Source organism: Chaetodon auriga, chromosome 2 (genome assembly GCF_051107435.1).
Source record: "Chaetodon auriga isolate fChaAug3 chromosome 2, fChaAug3.hap1, whole genome shotgun sequence".
NCBI lineage: Eukaryota > Metazoa > Chordata > Actinopteri > Chaetodontiformes > Chaetodontidae > Chaetodon > Chaetodon auriga.
The window spans coordinates 28,316,510-28,333,159 of record NC_135075.1 but is presented as its reverse complement, the minus strand read 5'-3'; the positions used below and the strand labels follow the sequence as shown (position 1 = coordinate 28,333,159).

Here is a 16,650-nt window from a genome sequence, read left to right as displayed (position 1 = left end):
TTTACCAAACAGTAAAACAAAAGACATGAAATGTAAAAGAGGCACATTCAGATGTACGGACTAACAGCAGAGAGAGAAGCGGGGTACAGAACTTGAAATCAAAGCGGAAAATCTGACAAACATTCGTCTAAAAAAACCTTTCAAGCCATGGTTCCCAACATCAGGCCTGCGGACACGTCGGGGCCCTCGAACATTTGGTGCAAGGTCACAAGAAAACAATAGGTTCTGTATTTGAAACAAACAAACAAAAAATGAAATTTTAGAGCATATTTTTGCTGTGATTATCTTGACCTTGTAGCAGTCTGTGTTTCATTTCCCTCAGCTAACTGAGCTCATCGGTATGCAGGTTAACACCTGAAACCTGCAACCTGCACAGCCCGTGTCACATGACTGACGGGGGATGCCGGGCTAGCATAAGTGCTAGCAAACTAATCTGCTGGGGGTTGACAATGCTGAGTTTAGATTTTTTTTTTTTTTTTTTTTAAATGTTACAATGGACACATTTCAACAGAACTGATTTTTGAAAATTACATTTGTTCTCTAACAGAAGACAAGCAGCTACGAAAAACCAGCATCTCCAGCTGCTCATCATGTGTGAATCACAGTGATTGGTCATCACAGAGGCGTGAACATTGTTTGAACCTCTTTTTTTGTTTTTCAGGAAGCTACTTCCATCACATTTACATTGAATACTGACGATGTAAACAAACACTCGAGTTTGTTGGCTGGTAGTCAATGATGAAATAGATCGACGTACCAGGTATTTTAAAGTTTTAGTTATGTAGTTTTTAATGTGACCGAAATCTCCACTGCACTCATGCCCTGCCTCCAAGCCCCTCCTCCCTGTGGCGTCTGCGCGGCTCCCTTAATGTTAGCCTTAGCATCAGAAACAAGCTAACTCTGCCCAGCCGCTATATCACAGTCTGACATACCGTTCACACTGCGGAGTGTTACTGGTTGTTTGCTGTCTTAGCCGTATGTGCTGTTGTTGGCAGTGGCGGTTTGGGCAGTTTCTGCTTTGCGGGTGTCTGTTGCTCCTCCATAGCTTTCACTAACCTCCTGACGCTGCTCACAGAGCTGTTTGACTGGGCGGCAGCCGGTGGCATGAGTGGAGGGAGGGGGCGGTTCCAGCGTGTGTGAGTAGTGATTGACAGATGTCAGACACGCCCTTAGACGCTCCTCTGGCTCTGATTGGTCGCTTTGTGTCGGGCCCGCTGGATTCTTGCAAATCGCAATAGGAGCAGTAGGTGGGACTAATGGAGCCGTTTTTTACTTTCTTTTTTTCACAGATTACGTGTTTCATGTACTGCTGTCTGGACATAGGGAGTTTTAGCAAATATGACAAAAAAGTACTTTTATACAAGTTACCTACTGCAGCTTTAAAGCTTAGCCCTCGTATATTTGTCTCCTTTCTACGCTTCATTCCGTTCCGTCGGCCTCCAGTCCCAGCTTGTGAAACGGAGGCGGAGGAGTTCATCCTCAGTAGAGAGAGGTGGCAGTGGACTGTGCCAAGTGTGGTTGAGAGAAGGGGGGTCCGAATTGATTAATGTATGTATGTATGTATTCTTTAATGCATCTAACGGATCATAGGGTCATTGTAGTTTATTACGTTTTGTTACACGTTTATGATGATGTAATAATCGTTATATTGAATTGAACCTGTGATGTATCGGTGTGTTAATTGAGAACTAATTATATTTAGGTTCACTACCCGAAGCTTTATTCAGTTCTCACTAGTGACACCTGCTGTGCGAAGAAATAAAACAAATTTTGCTCATCACCTGAGTGGACACTTTGTCTGTGGTTGTATATAATAAAACATTAATCCTTGTTACAGTTCTCTCACGCGCCCATGTTTATGCTCATTTGTAAAATAATTTTTTGATTACAGATGCCTGTATGAACACCACAAGTAAAACTGTGTTTTTGTGCTTAGTGCAGGGATGTGGGACTGGGAATGTTACACAGGAGGATGAGAATGCTCATTGTTTCAGGGTTTTTTTTTTTTTTTTTGTTTAGAAACAGAAGTTTTTTAACGGTGCTGGGGCTCAGACGGTTCCTCTTCATAGAAACAATCTCTCCAGCCTTAGAAAATACCCTTTCACATGGAACAGAAGATGCAGGACAACAAGGAACACGAGAGCCAGCTGGTAAAGGTGGGGATGTTGGTGTTTCTGTCTACTCCAGCAGACAAGGGGATTTTCTGTTCTGGTCAGGTTCACCTCTGCTAAATAATGATCCTCTTCCACTGTGGCATCTGCTGCGGCACTTGAGCTTCTTCTACTCTGATCCACCGCTGTGTCCAGCAGATGCCAAAGGTCATCTAATAAACATTAAAAGAAAAAAACATTAACAAAGGCTCACATTACTACCAAGTAATGTTAATTTTGACAGAAGAAACAGACTACTTCCTGTTGTTCATGGATGTTGTTGATGTTGATGCTGTTGCTGAAGAGGCTGCTACCTGAGCTGGGTTTTGCCACCAGCAGAATTTACTGCAGAGTTCCTGATAATGTTGGTACATCCATAATTCAGCCTTGTAACAGCCTCGTGAAGTCTCCCCTGACTTAAGAAACCCAGTTCTTTAAACCTTTGGTCCAGTAAGGTGGGTGATGTCATCACACTTTGTGATTCAAGTTAGACAGATAGATAGAACTTTATTGATCCCACACCGGGGAAATTTAGTCGTTACAGCAAGCAGGTTACAAAAAAGCAGGTACAGTGGCATAAGAGGTCAAAAAAATAAAAATATAAAAGTTCACAAAAATACAGGATAGAAAAAACAACCATGTCTATATACATTTGTACAGGTTATTAAAAAAAAAGTGAATGCCAAAGAAATCTACTGCCATAAAAAAAGTACTGAGAGTACTATTGCACCCGAATAAAATACTACTGCACCTGGGAAATACTGGGTCTATGTATATGCGCAATATATACAGTTTATAATAGCACAGTAGACGGTTGCCAATATGGATAATACATAGTGTTATTGTACAAAGAGAAGTATCCAACTTTTGAAATTTAGAGATTGCACCAGGTGAAATGGATAAATGTGAGCGGGCAGAACATGTAGTGCATCTTTAATCAGGGAGGCAGGGGCCGCCCCCACTGGCTCTCTGAGCTGGAAAAGCCTCCCCAACATCAGAGAAGTACTGACGTTACGGCACGTTTTGCAAGTTATAAGCAAGTCCACGGTAAAAGGCCAGCTTGGAGCGGAGTTCGGTATTAACGCGCTTCTCTGTAAACCAGAGAACTACGCGTAGCGGAGGCTAGCTAGCGAACACCGCCGGCCTAATATAAACAATGCAGCTAACGTTAGATATCAAAGTGACGCAAATGAGCGTATTTTTAAGAGCTGGCCACAGTGTTTGAACGAATATGTAAAAACAAATAAACCTGACATGTTTCGGGCTCATTCTCAGCTGAGAGCAACCATCAACAACACACACTGCTGACTCCGTGCGTTGCTGCTAGCTAGCACATTAGCTAACAAACAGCGGCAGCTCGACGGCCCCTGACGCGCAGGCCGAGCGGAGAGGTTTGGAGGACTGTGGACTTCTTCGTCGAATACATTTCCGGCAGGCTGTGCGCTACGAACCGTAATGCTGCCCTCTACTGTTATTTACACAGAAATGCGTCAGTTCGTATCCCATTAGAAAAGCCTCACTGAATCCCTGAAAACACCAGTGAATATCTGCAATAAACAAGCTCTTATTTGATCCACATATTGATTAACTGAGTCAAGCAATGATTAATCCATCGGAGACCCTGGGAAGAACAAGAAGTAAAACAACACACCTCCTATCACTCCATCTGCTTCCAAATTAACTAGCAGAAACTGAAACTGCTTGATTTGGGCCAATGATGCAGTTAACCCAGTTTGATCCCCCTAAGCTCCACAACAGTCACTCAAGTGGCCTCAGACTGAATCTGGTCATGTTTACTGAAGACTGCAGATCCAAACACAACATAACCACGTTTTAAATCCAGTCTAATAAGGTATTGATAATCTTTTCACATTTACTGATCATCAACATCAACATGAGGATCCCAAGAAGTCTTTTAATCCAAACAAGCGGACAGTAAACCTTGTTTAAAATGTGTGGGTTGTTTAAAAATAAACTGAAACTAGTCCAGATTTCTAGCCGATGATAAACCATGTATGCATAATTATTTAAACTTTGAAAAAAGCAAATCCTACAAACACAAGAAAATATATCATCCATCTTTTCATTTATTTTCAAGGCCCCGTTATCAGAATCAGAATCAGAATCAGAATCAGAATCAGATGCCTTTATTAGTCTCCCGAAGGAGAAATTCCATTTCAGTTACATCCCGTCCAAGAAACACAAAAAAAGACAGTGACACATAACAGGGGAGGACAGGAGTGGGAGAACTGTGGGTCGCACACATGGAGAGCGCCCCGTTTACTTAGATGTGAAAGAGGAAAAACAAGAGGGAAGAAGAGGGTAAAAAAAGCAACTCCCAAACTAAGCTCCTGTGGGGGGGGGGCACAGTGTGGGATTAGGAAAAAAACACCTCGGCACATAAGCAACATAGTAAGACATTACAACAAAATCTCAAGGACTTGCACATGTGGGAAGGGTGGGGGGAGTTGGGGAGGGTAGGTGTCGCAGCACAGACACTGGGGGCGCGTGCACGCAGCCACATTTAAGTGCCTCGCAACTGCGACAAGGGAGGGAGGGGGGGTGGCAGCCGAGAGCTGCGGAAATGACAAAGAAATCAGATTTTCTCACATTTAACTTATTACACAGACATCCAAAAGAGTGAGACAGTATGTGATCAAAATGCATATAAACAGACATACAAAAAAGATGTGTCAAATAAATAAACTGCAATAAAATACCTGGGATGAATTCATGAAAACTCAACTAAATGCTGGACAAGGACCTGGATGAAAATCTTACCAGGTGACAAAGCTCGTTATCTTTATACGAACGGAGGGTCACTGATTTCTAGCAACGAAAAGAGACAAACTTTGTCTCGGTCAAATGCTCTCGTTCAGTCTTTCGGCAAACAAAAGCCACAGAAGCCGTATGTTTTGTTATATTGGTGTTTTGCAGTATGTTAAAGAGGAGCACTCGGTCATGTCACGGGGATGCCCGGTGCCCTACGGTAATATGGTCAAACATTACATGTACTAACTGTCTGGGCACCACTAAGAGACGCCATTTAATTCAGTGTTACTGTTTTGATTCCTTCATTTTTCAGTGTGGTCTGTCTCTGTGCGGTGTTTCCAGCCGTACTGACAGGCCTACCGGCACTGGCGTTGTTTGACATTCCCGGCGGCGTTGATGACATAAGACGTAACCATTTACACATAATTGAATTCGTTCAAAACATTAAATAAGGAGGCGGGGACATTTTATAGTTCAACATGTTTCACGAATTATTTGCATGCTAACGCTTACCCCCCGTGTTTCGTTTCCTTCCTACACTTCCGTTCTGCTCCGGCTCCACTTCCCGTCTCAAGCTGTGAAACCGAGGCGGAGGAGTCCATTCTCATTTGTAGAGAGGGGTGGCAGTGGACTGTGCCAAGTGTGGTTGAGAGGAGGGGGGCCCAGTTCTTCCCGTGCATGCGTGGGTTCTCTCCGGGCAATCCGGCTTCCTCCCACGAACCAAAAACATGCTCAAATATCACAAATGACAAAACGCTTATGCAGAAATTGTGATCATTCCCTGATGGACAAAAGAAGGAGAATCTGGTGAGACTAAAGACAAAACTGCATTGAAATGTTACAAACTGATAAATGAGAAACAAGTGGGAATAAACTCAAAGAAAGAGCAGGATTACATCAGAACATACCTCCAACATGTTTCAGATGGGTGTTGCTCTCTGTTGGCATTGCAGGCCACACAGAGCAAATAGAAAATAGCATTTACTGGACGTTACTGGAATGGTGCTCCACTGATGGAGGGAGCTGCCTCCAACCTTTCTGAACATTTTCAGAACACTCATCCAACATCTGAACTCTTGAGACACAAACAAACTTTTGAAATCAGCCTCTCTAATCTCACGATTGATTTCATTTTTGTCTTTATTTAACACTGCATTAAAACAGTCAGCTGCAAGCATCGAGAGGCCAGCCCAGCTCCTTCACAAAACTACGCCTCCCATGATGCATCGTGCTGTGCTTTTCCAGCTGAAGATGTGGGTGAGCTGACCGCCAGCCAATGAAGCCCTGAGTTGTCCGAGGAACTGGAGGAGAGGGGCTAACCTGGAGGAAAGAAACAGTATGAACATCTGTGTGATAGATAGATAGATAGATAGATAGATAGATAGATAGATAGATAGATAGATGTCATACGTGGATGTGTTTTTCTGGAGGGGTTGGAGGTCGTGCTGACAGGTGATGGGGAAGCTTCACTTTGACCTTCTCCTTCAGCTTCTTACTCTCTCTCTCATACTGAAACATGCAAAGCAGACAGAGTGGTGTGATCATATTTCTGTGAAAGTCTCAAAACAAAATCCACGTCTCTTCTTCTGAGGACAGTTTCCTCATTGCTAACTGGTGTCCTGCTGTGATACTTTCCAACAGCAGAGGGCAGTGTGTTTGCATGTTTACCTCCTTGTAGACCTCGGTCAGGAAGCCCCACTTCTTGGGCCAGGCTTTAGCGGAATCCTTCTCAGCTTTGACATGTGCTTTCCTACACACGCACACGCACACGCACACACACACACACACACACACACACACACTGTAAGTTTAAGTTTTGTATCACATGTGACACCCAGTTCTTGTGACTCTCAGCTCTGTTTGTTTTTCTACCGCTGACAAACAGCAAACGGCTCCTTATCTTCTAACCTCCATGTAAATCCATAGAAAGCTGAAGGTCCAACTCCAGCAAGACTCATGGGAGCTACAGCTGCTGAACTAACAAAATAATAAATGTTTTAAAGTTGGTAAAATGAGGCGGTCTTCAAATTTGTGGAGAATATGCAGAGAAGACGTCAATATCAGCAAGAAGTGGAAAACATGCGATCCGCCCCTTCAGCAGAGCAGCCATGACAGTGAAAACATGCTGTTTCTCATTATGATGTGGAAATTTTCCCAGATTAAGGAGATCCCTTTGACACTGAAACAGGATATGTTTCATTTTGTACTAAGAAATGTTTCTCATTAGTACTGCATAGCCTGTAAGTCAATTTTCACATGAAGCTTTTCTTATTGTATCATGTGATTTTTATCTCTTCCTCATTCCTCCACAAAATCAACTTATTAAAACAAGGAACGGGAAACACAGTGCGCTTCAGGTGGAGCTTAAGAAGAAAAGAAAAGGAACAAAAGGAGAGAGTATGTGAAAATAATAAGAATAATGATGATTATAGTAGTACTACCAGTGAAAGCAGTAATAGTAATAATGCTAATACTCTCCACAACAAGCATACAGGAAGACTCAATAATCACATGATGTGTTGCACATCTTGTATATTTTTAAACAAGGAAACACATCAGAGCATTTTCACTGTCAAGGCATCTTAAACATCCTGCTGGCACGATAGTGATCGCTCAGAAATAATAAGTAAGAGCATCTCACTGAGGCGTCTTCACGAAGTCTGAAATAAAACACAAATGATACAGAACACTGAAAAAAGCAGCAGTTTACCAGATTTCATCCTGATGCACAGGGTTGACTGGTTCAGATGTTCGCTGTGAAGTCGCCATCTGTCCTGACCTGTCCTGAGCGTGTGAGCATGCGTGTGTGTGTGCGTGCACGTCAGTGCGTGTGGCTTCTTTCTCTCTGTCCGGCTAATGTTTCACCTGTGTGTAAGTCACACTGACAGACCTGTTTACCGCCGTCATGGAGACCGAGTTCCCTGACACATGTAGCTCTTCTCTCTGAGCTTTGTGTGTAACCATGGCGACATGGGATGGAACCACTGCAGGGCCACTGGGAGTTCAGACGTGTTAGCGTTAGCAGCTATGTCAACAACCCCACCAGCAGGTTTTATACTATAAATCTTCTAAATGGACACACCCCAAATTACGTACAAATGTTGTATATGCATGGTTCCGTGTTGATTCCCAGTGTCCTAATTCTTTATCTAGCATCATCATCTTTGTAAAAATAAACTTATGAACTGCTGATTTTGTTTACTTGCAAAACTAATTAGAATCCCACAAGCTTCAGTTATAGCGTTTAGTGCTAATCAGTTAGCAAACACACTAAAACTGAGATGAAGAGACGGTAAACGTTACCAGAATGTTAGCATGTTGCTTAGCTAAAAACACGGTTTTGTCTTCAACGGACAGCCTCGGAGCTGCTAGTGTTACGACACACTCTTGGTCTTTGTTTTAGCTTTGTTTGGATGTCGTAAGGCAGCAATGATCCACAGGGGGGCGCTGTCACCAGGCACTCCATCCTCACCCCAGTCATATGTCTTGGGTTCCCTGAGGCTGGTGTGCTCCACCACACAGCTGACCGTGTCCCGTCACTCAGGTGTGTACTTCAGGAAAGAGTGCACCTGATAGGTCCAGTCTCTGCTTGTCATCACGTCGCTGAAGGTCCCGCCCGCAGTCACTTCCTGCCTGTTCAGGTGCCACGTCACCCTGATGTATTTGGGGTAGAAGTCAAAAGCGCTGCACACCAGCAGGGTGTCATGACTGGAGCTGGTGATCTGAACAAGAGTGACGTTGGGTTGGGCTGAAATCAGAGGGTGAAGAGGTTTTGAACAGTCCTTCCAGTCTTAATGCTAAGCTAGGCTAACTACAGCTCTGTACGTAGAACACAGAATAGACATCATGTGTCCAGTGTTTGAATTCTCACCCAATTACACTGAATAATAAACCAACGTTATTGACACACAGCACTTTTCTCTGATGAAGGTCTTCCTTGTTTGCATTCTTACGAGACGCGGTGATTAATCCGACTGGAGTGAAGCCCGTCCACAGCCCGACCGTGCTGTTGTACTGCATCATAAACTCTTTGTTGAAGAACCAATCCACCAGATACTCCACCTGCGTCAGGTCTCTGGAGTGCACAGTGCACCACGAAGTCAACGGACACGAAGTATCCATCGGAAGCACAGTCTGGAAGGTCAAGAAGGTGAAGGATTTTTACTTTTATCAAATAGTAAATATGGTTGTTTGGATATGTGCACATACAGTAGGTCCATGGTATGTTGCATCTTATGCTGCATGTTGCATGTGAGCTATTTCATCAATAAACCACTGAAGTCATCCTGCTGCCTCCTCTGTCGGCGTCTCGGTCCTTCCACAGGTGCCATTCACCTGCAGCCCTTTGTGACATTGTCGGTTGGTCCACCAATTTGGTTCAGACTGAAATATTTCAGTGACTGCTGAATATGTTTTTGTACAGAAATCAGAAATTCCTGATGCATGAAAATGGTAAATAACATACCTGTTAAACATGACCAGATTGCTGTTGATTATCAGCCACTGCAGCTCACGATTGATTCCTGTCTGACTTCACAGAGGAGGGAAACCAAACACCAATGAGGAAACAAAATGAACAGTTTTCAGATAAAAATGGAGACTGTTTCCTCCATGACTGTTTCCTGACCTTAAAAGGAAAAGCACCATCCAGATTGTTACCTGCTCAAAGCTAATCAGCCAGCACCTGTGTTGCTATGGGTGTGTCCATGGCGTGAATAACTAGCTGAAAGGTAGCTGACAACAACAACAACAACAACAACAACAACAACAACAACAACAACAACAACAACAATACCAAGCTGATTCTGCACTTGTTACAACAACTTTACAACAGTTGCAATAAAGTTTATTCAGTTTAAAAGAGACGTCCTGACAACGCTCCACACATTCTCTAATTCAACCAAAACATATAGAGAAGTTGAGAAGAGATGAAAAAATGAGTTTACAAACCGAATCCACAACCTGTGCAGATGGAGGGCAGTGACAGGAGGGAACGCCAATATGCAAATCTAACTTACCAGGTACTGCAGATAAAAACTAGCCTGTGTGACAAAATCTGGTGCTAATCTGGTTTAAGAAGCTTCATCAGCTCCTACAAGAGGAAGAGGAGGCCAGGATCAGTGCTCTGAGGGAGGAAGAGGAGCAGACAAGTCAGATGATGAAGGAGAAGATTGAGGCTCTGAGCGTGAAGCAGCTCCTCAGACACAGGAAAGAGTTTGGCAGCGCCCCCTGCTGGATGAGCTCTGATGGAAACCTGGACAACCAAACCTTCATCATCCTCAACTTAAAGTTTCTTACACAAGCAGGAAAACAAGGGTGTGTGTGAGAAAGTGCCTGATCTTTGTGTATATAATCTGAATATTTTCAGGTGTTTGTATAACCAGATGTGTCTTTAATGAGACACCTAGAAGATGAAGCTCAGTGCTGTCAGGTCACCATAAGCCGCTGAGGGCAGCGTCAGCTGATTCCAGAAGAAAGAAAGACTGAAATTTGATAGGTCGGATCAGTGGCATGAAATGAACATGAGGTTAAATAGACCTGTGTTAACCCTGCTGTTCCTCAGAATACTGAGCTGATTATCTGACATTTCATGGTTATATTACAAATTCTGTCCAGACCAGGTCCAGGTGTTTTCAGGGTGTCATTGATCTCTAAACCATCTGTCTGTCTGTCTGTCTCTGCAGGATCAACATGAAGAGCATCAGCTGCTTCCTCCTCCTCCTCCTCCTCCTCCTCCTCCTCCTGTGTGTTGGTGATGTGATGCTTCAGTCTCTCCACCATCTCGTCCATCACTAACACCATACTTTCCATTGATGGGCCAGTGTGATGGTGTACAGGAACAGTCACACGGGCGCTGCAGCCATTATTAGACACTACAGCCTCAACATCTGCTGCAAAAACAGCAGAATCCAGAATAATCATAGTCTAATATTTGAGTTAGCTCCTCTGCGCTGGCTTTGTTTTTCAGCCCTGGAGGTTGCTGCCTGGGTTCTCTCTGTGCAATGTACCTGAATATGTTCTTTGTTACTCACATATTTGTCCTTGAAGCACTGGGAAGGCAGCCAAAATTAGCAGCGAGTTGCTAGACTGTTCAAAACAAGTAAAATCAGACTAAAAGAGACAGAAACACCGATGTGCCAAAGAAAACAACCAGAGGGAAAGCAGCTGCTGACAAAGCTTCCAACAGTGTTTCAGCGTATTGACATGTAATGTGCCGTGTTAGCAAAGATGATAATAGTCTGCAGAGGTGGAAAGAAACATGTGAGCTGGAAACTGACATATGCTGAGACTGAGACGGGATGTTTGAATGAAGAAGGAGACATGTTGTGTCCAGCAGTCACGCTTTTGAGACAAAACAGCATTTACATTCTGGATTTTTCAATGGGAAACGGAGTTCATGTAATTTGTAACAGATAATTGGCCTTTTCTGTGGGAAGATCTTATCAGACAATCAGTCCACATCAGGAACAGCTTATCCACAACTGTTGTAGTAATTTCTTTTGCAGAAACACCCAAAAAAGGAACATGTAGCCCCTTAGCTATGAACAGGCTATTTACTGGTTTTCTTCCTCAAACATGACACTAAACTGAAGATCAGCTGAAGCGGTTTTCACCAAACTGTTCATCAGTTTTAAATGAATCTTTAATGAAAACTCTCAGTAGTTCTACGTGGATAGAAAACTAGAAAAGGGAAGAAGAAGAGGTAGAAAAATGCTAAATGTTTAGGTGAAAACATGTTAAACCAACAATTACACAGCTGTAAACAAATATTGATTAATAATCACAAAGTTCAAATTAGGAACATTTAGGCAACGCTGAATAAGTTTCTGAGAGAAACAAGTAAACATATTGGACCAATCGACTAATTAGCTGCCAAAGATTCTATAAATGGCTGAAACTCCATTCATCCAACAGAATAATCATCCATCCACTACGGAGCTGCAGGTTCTCCTCAATGTGTCACTCCTGTTTTAGTCCACTGGGTGTCACTGCCGCGCTGTCCAACAGTGGTACCAACCTGTTCATTCTGATCTTTGTGTCTCTTCATCGTCAGGACTTCACTGGATTCTGAGGAGGAACTTCCTGCCTTCCTGCTCCTCAGAGTCTCACCAGCCTCCATGAACATGATACGACCCACAAGCAGCACATTTATCTGCTCTTCATGTTCATGTAGGAACATTACAAAACAGATGAACTTCTAATATTAAAGTCCTCGGTCCAAATTTTTTTTTTTGTTCACTGTCAAACATGCAAATCCTGCAGGATGTGACTTCTCTTGCTCTTATTTGGATAGTTTTCATCTTTACTGCCTTTTATTTTCATCTGTCTCTTCTTTTTCTATCACTTACATTATTCCTCTTACAAGTGTATGACTTTTATTAATGTTGTTGCTGATTTTTAGATATATACACTTCTCTCGTGTGCACATACTTGGGCACTAAAGCTGATTCTGAGGTTTAGTTTTGCTCCTTCTGTTTTCTCGTTGCTCTGTGCTTTGTTAAAACCGTCTGCATTCCTCCTCGTTATCACATAAAGGTCTTCGAGGAGGCGAATGCTGGCTGTGATGTGACGATCCAGACGGAGCTCAGGAGGAGCTCCAGGAGCCGAAGGTGCAGGTGAAACAGCTCCTGTACTGAGAGAGAAGCTCCTCCGGAATCATTCACAGCAGGTTTGTTCAGATGTTTCAGTCCTGTGAGGAAGTGAGACGCTCAAAGTCAACGAATGGGCTTAAAGTTTTTATGATTTGGAAGATATTAAAATCACCTAAATATCTCACACTCGGGGGTTTTAAGAAGTGTTGGAGTTCCTTCACACAGTAAAGTTAAATATTCTGGCAGGTGTGTTTAGCCTAGCTTAGCATAAAGGCCGGAGGCAGTGAAAACGTACTGGAACCTTTCCTTGACAGTTTGTCCATGTGCAGCGTCAGGAGATAACATTTTCTGGCTTTCCTTCAAACATTTACAGATAATCCACAGTGTTCTTAAACTTTTCCAGGCCTGGAAAATTTTTCCAGGATTTCCCCAACTGACCATGGGATCTGCGATTTTCCCCGTTTTGTCCAGATCATCAGGAGCGACCACAAACTGCAGGATCTGTTACATAATTAATCTCATGACAGAGAGGGACTCCCCCCGTATTGTTATCAGACACATGTTTTACATCAGTGTACTTCAACCTCTTTCGCTGCAGCTGCTGTTTGCTGTAGAGTTTGAATCATGCGCTGAACATTTCGGACCGAGGCTGAGTGACACAATTTAGTCTGTTTTGTGCCGGCTGCTGTCGTCACTGCAGTAACAGCAAGAGCGTCAGAGTTGACTAAACCCCAAAGTAGGACAAAGACTCCGACCTTCCCAGAAATTTAAAGCTCAGATTCATTTTCTGTCCGTCTGATCATTTTTCTGGTCATTTTTAACCAAGAATGGCCAAAACATCCCAGATTCCAGCCTCTCATGTATGAATCTTTGCTGGTTTTCTCAGTATTTTATCATACTTAACTGAAAATCTTTGGGTTTTGGGCTGTTGGTTGGATGAAACAAGCATCTGAAGAGGTCACCTGGCTCTGAGAACTGGGCTCTGGATTAATCTTAACTGAGAAAATAACTTGCTGATTAGATGATATTGAAAATAATTGTTGCAGCCCTCCTGCACACCAACAATCTCACAAATCTGCTGTTCAGATTTTGATGGCATTGATCAAACTGGCATTTCCAGGACTTCCAGGAAGCCTTGAAGGCGTCCCAGGAGCTGTTGAACAATGACAGTTTGTAGTGTGCAGCTGGTTTGGATCTGAGGGGGTACAAGTGTCCAATCTGAAGCTGAATTATCACCACGGCTGAATAAAAAAAAACACATTTCATTTTCAACTTGGATCTGTAAAACTGTAAAGGTTCGTACAACAGTCGACGTTGAAACAGGGGACCTCTTTTGTCCCTCGTGCTCATCCTGTTTCGCTGTGTGCTGCATTTCTTCAGGGGTTTTATGGACTTACAGCCGCCGGTGTTCTCGGTTAATTGCTTGTCTCGATGTCATTTGCTCATCCTGAGTTATCTGGGCTTTTAACAGATGGTCAAACTCATTCTTCCACCAACCATAAACCAGTGTTAAACTGCAAGATTATCTCTAGATATGATATAGATTGTGTACTGTGTAGTTTATGAGTATATACAGTGACTGAGGGCAAAGTATCTGAGCCCTGAAATGAAAACATGTTTCACCTTGTTAGGACACTAAGCCCACGCTAGTGGCTCTGTGGGGGTTTACAGCAATGCACTGAGCTAAATGCTAACATCAGCGAAAATGCTAACATGCTGATGTTTAGCAGGTATAAAGCTTATTATGTTCACCATCTTTGACATGCTAACAAAAGCTAATTGGTACTAAACACAGAGCACTGCTGAGGCTGATGGGAATGCTGCCAAAACTGTAAATTTAAGGGGGTTCAGGTGCATCATATGGGCAACATGAACGTCCACATTTAAAAAAGACTTATGCTGCTAGTGTGGCTAAAATACTGTTCATTGCACCTCCATCACTTTTTGACACACGCTATCTGATTATATGATTAGCACATGAGCTAAAGCAGATGTTGCAACTGAAGCTATCGTTAGCATTGGCTGCTTTTTACGTGTGGTAGCCATTAGTTAGCTATAGCTAACTCAAGCACAGCAGATGATCACATGAGCCCATACAAACCATTCAACCTCGTGGACTAGCTCGAGCTACAACACCCTGAAGACTGAAATATGTTGGCTTCATTCATAGAAAAAATGATCTAAATCACTGACATCGTGTAAAGTTGACAGTTGAAGTGTCTGTTCTGCTCAGTCGAACGCGTAGCATCAAGTTTGGCCGTGTGTGATATAAATAACTGCAGTTTTTGTGGCGTTCTTGTGGACTGTTAATGGCTGCCCTGCCAGCTGCAAACCTTCAGAACAGCCCACAGGAGGGGCTGAGATAGCATATCTCCCTGTGCCAGTTTAACACAAAGCCTGGCTTATGTTTTACGCCGTCCTGCAGTGGAAGTTTTGAATGTATAACGTATCAGAGGATGTCGTAATGGTCCAGAAACATTCTGTCCTGTCATACACAACCAGGTCACCAACATGAAAATGTAATTTACAGCGTTTTTCAACACATTGCAATGTTTGGTGTTGTTACAATGAGCTTCTCATCAAATTCTTATTGATTTTTGATTTTCACAAATACAGAAATTAGTTAATTAAAAAGACTTAATCTGAAATTAATCTATAAGTTTACGGTGCCTGTTGAGGGAAATCAAGTGGAAAATTAAGTGTTACCCTGTAAAACATTATCACACACACACACACACACACACACAAAATATCATTATCAGCCATTGAGCAAGTTGGTACTGGTGAAAGCTGTTCAGTCAGCGTTGTTCTATCTGTGTTTTTGTCCCAGAGAGCTAGTAAACGGGCTGAACCGCCCTGACACACACACACACACACACACACACACACACACACACACACACACACACACACATTCATAAAGAGTCTTTGTTCATAATGGTCTTAGTTCAAATGAGTTGAGGGCCTCACTTTGAATAATGCAGGTCCACTTTTATCTAAGACTGCGTTACTTTTAGCTAATTGTACCTGATAAGTTCCTGATAATCCTGCATTCACACAGTCAAGTCATGACAGAAAAGGTTTAGAAAAGTTTGTCCTTCTTACTGACTGAACCAAGAACAAACAAGAGTGGAATAAAGGCACTAATTTCTCAGTATAACAGCACACTTAGATTGTTCCGACCTGTTCTGTGATACAGCACATCAGCATGCACGTCGTGCTTAACGAACAGACCAAACTCTCTTGGTTTTCAAACTGTTTTCTTTGAACACTATCTGAAAGCTTAGTCTGTGTTATCACTGTTGTCATCCAGCTGGAGGTTTCCATGACATGTGACAGACTGACGCCCTTCTAATCCAGCTGCATGATAATGTCATCAACAGACTGTAAGAGTGCAGAGAGGATGCCCAAATCTCTATTTAAATGGAAACCTTTATCTGATTAAGGAAGTTTCACCGAGTTGGCTCATCAGCCGGCCGCTGAGCAGCAGGTTGGGCTTAAAGGCCTTCCTCAAGCTCTTCTTTTTCTCTCTATGCATCCAGATTTATCCTGCCGGTCCAGGATTGAACCCCTGGTCCCTCGCCCCTGTAACCTTTAGGCCACCATTCACTCTGCTTTGCTCTGGTTGGCTCTTTGCCTCCTCAAGAAGGAAACATCTTCCTCTTTGGTTCTCCACGTTGCAGACGTCACAGTTGGGTCACCTGATGACGCCTGAGCCACTTCCATCCACTGCTGAAGAGCCTGAGGTCTGAAAAAGCTACTAAATTTACCTTCAGTTGAGTCAGTCGCACATATTCTGCGCAGAGTAAGTGGGGACTGAGGCCTATCCCAGCATGCACTGCATGAGAGGAAGGCTACATAGATAGATAAAGACATAGATTAAAAATGCTGGTTTTCATACCAAAACATTGACTTATGTAGATACGTAAATAAGAACAGTAATTAGTGATTAAATGTAATTCATTTCTAAGTTTATTCTTTTTCCTCACAGGATGGTAAAAATGGCTGCCATGATATAATTTTGTTGATAATTTTAGTTTGTAAATTTATAGTGAAATATTCACATTAGGCCAATCCTGCAGTTTGCTAGGTTATCATCACGCTAACACATAGAAAACTCACTTATTACTACTATT

The 16,650-nt window shown here is 42.8% G+C and overlaps 2 protein-coding genes and 1 pseudogene across 2 annotated transcripts in view; all 3 read right to left on the bottom strand.

Annotated features, from left to right (window-relative positions):
* The window catches only part of mtss1 (MTSS I-BAR domain containing 1), a 53,380-nt gene extending 49,284 nt beyond the window's left edge, over positions 1 to 4,096 (bottom strand). Inside the window, exon 1 of the mRNA XM_076745208.1 lies at positions 2,223 to 4,096. The gene's annotated coding sequence lies outside the window, so the exon portion shown is untranslated. The remainder of the gene's footprint in view (positions 1 to 2,222) is intronic.
* Positions 4,097 to 6,086: 1,990 nt separating this feature from the next.
* Positions 6,087 to 7,691, bottom strand: LOC143330573 (ciliary microtubule inner protein 1-like). The gene is made up of 4 exons (XM_076747252.1): positions 7,633 to 7,691; positions 6,591 to 6,672; positions 6,333 to 6,431; positions 6,087 to 6,242 (listed from the first exon to the last, which is right to left on the bottom strand). Exons 1-4 carry the CDS (start codon positions 7,689 to 7,691, stop codon positions 6,087 to 6,089), a joined length of 396 nt encoding a protein of 131 aa, XP_076603367.1.
* A 605-nt stretch (positions 7,692 to 8,296) lies between these two features.
* LOC143329461 (rano class II histocompatibility antigen, A beta chain-like) lies at positions 8,297 to 12,048 on the bottom strand (annotated as a pseudogene).
* Positions 12,049 to 16,650: the final 4,602 nt, after the last annotated feature.

What these genes read in the sequence shown, in the direction of transcription:
- LOC143330573 (XM_076747252.1), bottom strand. Translation starts at nt 7,691, where the DNA reads ATGGCGACTTCACAGCGAACATCTGAACCAGTCAACCCTGTGCATCAG. An exon ending in GTGCATCAGGATGAAATCTG is followed by an intron (nt 6,673 to 7,632) that starts GTAAACTGCTGC and finishes GTGCGTGTGTAG; the next exon opens with GAAAGCACATGTCAAAGCTG. An exon ending in TGACCGAGGTCTACAAGGAG is followed by an intron (nt 6,432 to 6,590) that starts GTAAACATGCAA and finishes TGCATGTTTCAG; the next exon opens with TATGAGAGAGAGAGTAAGAA.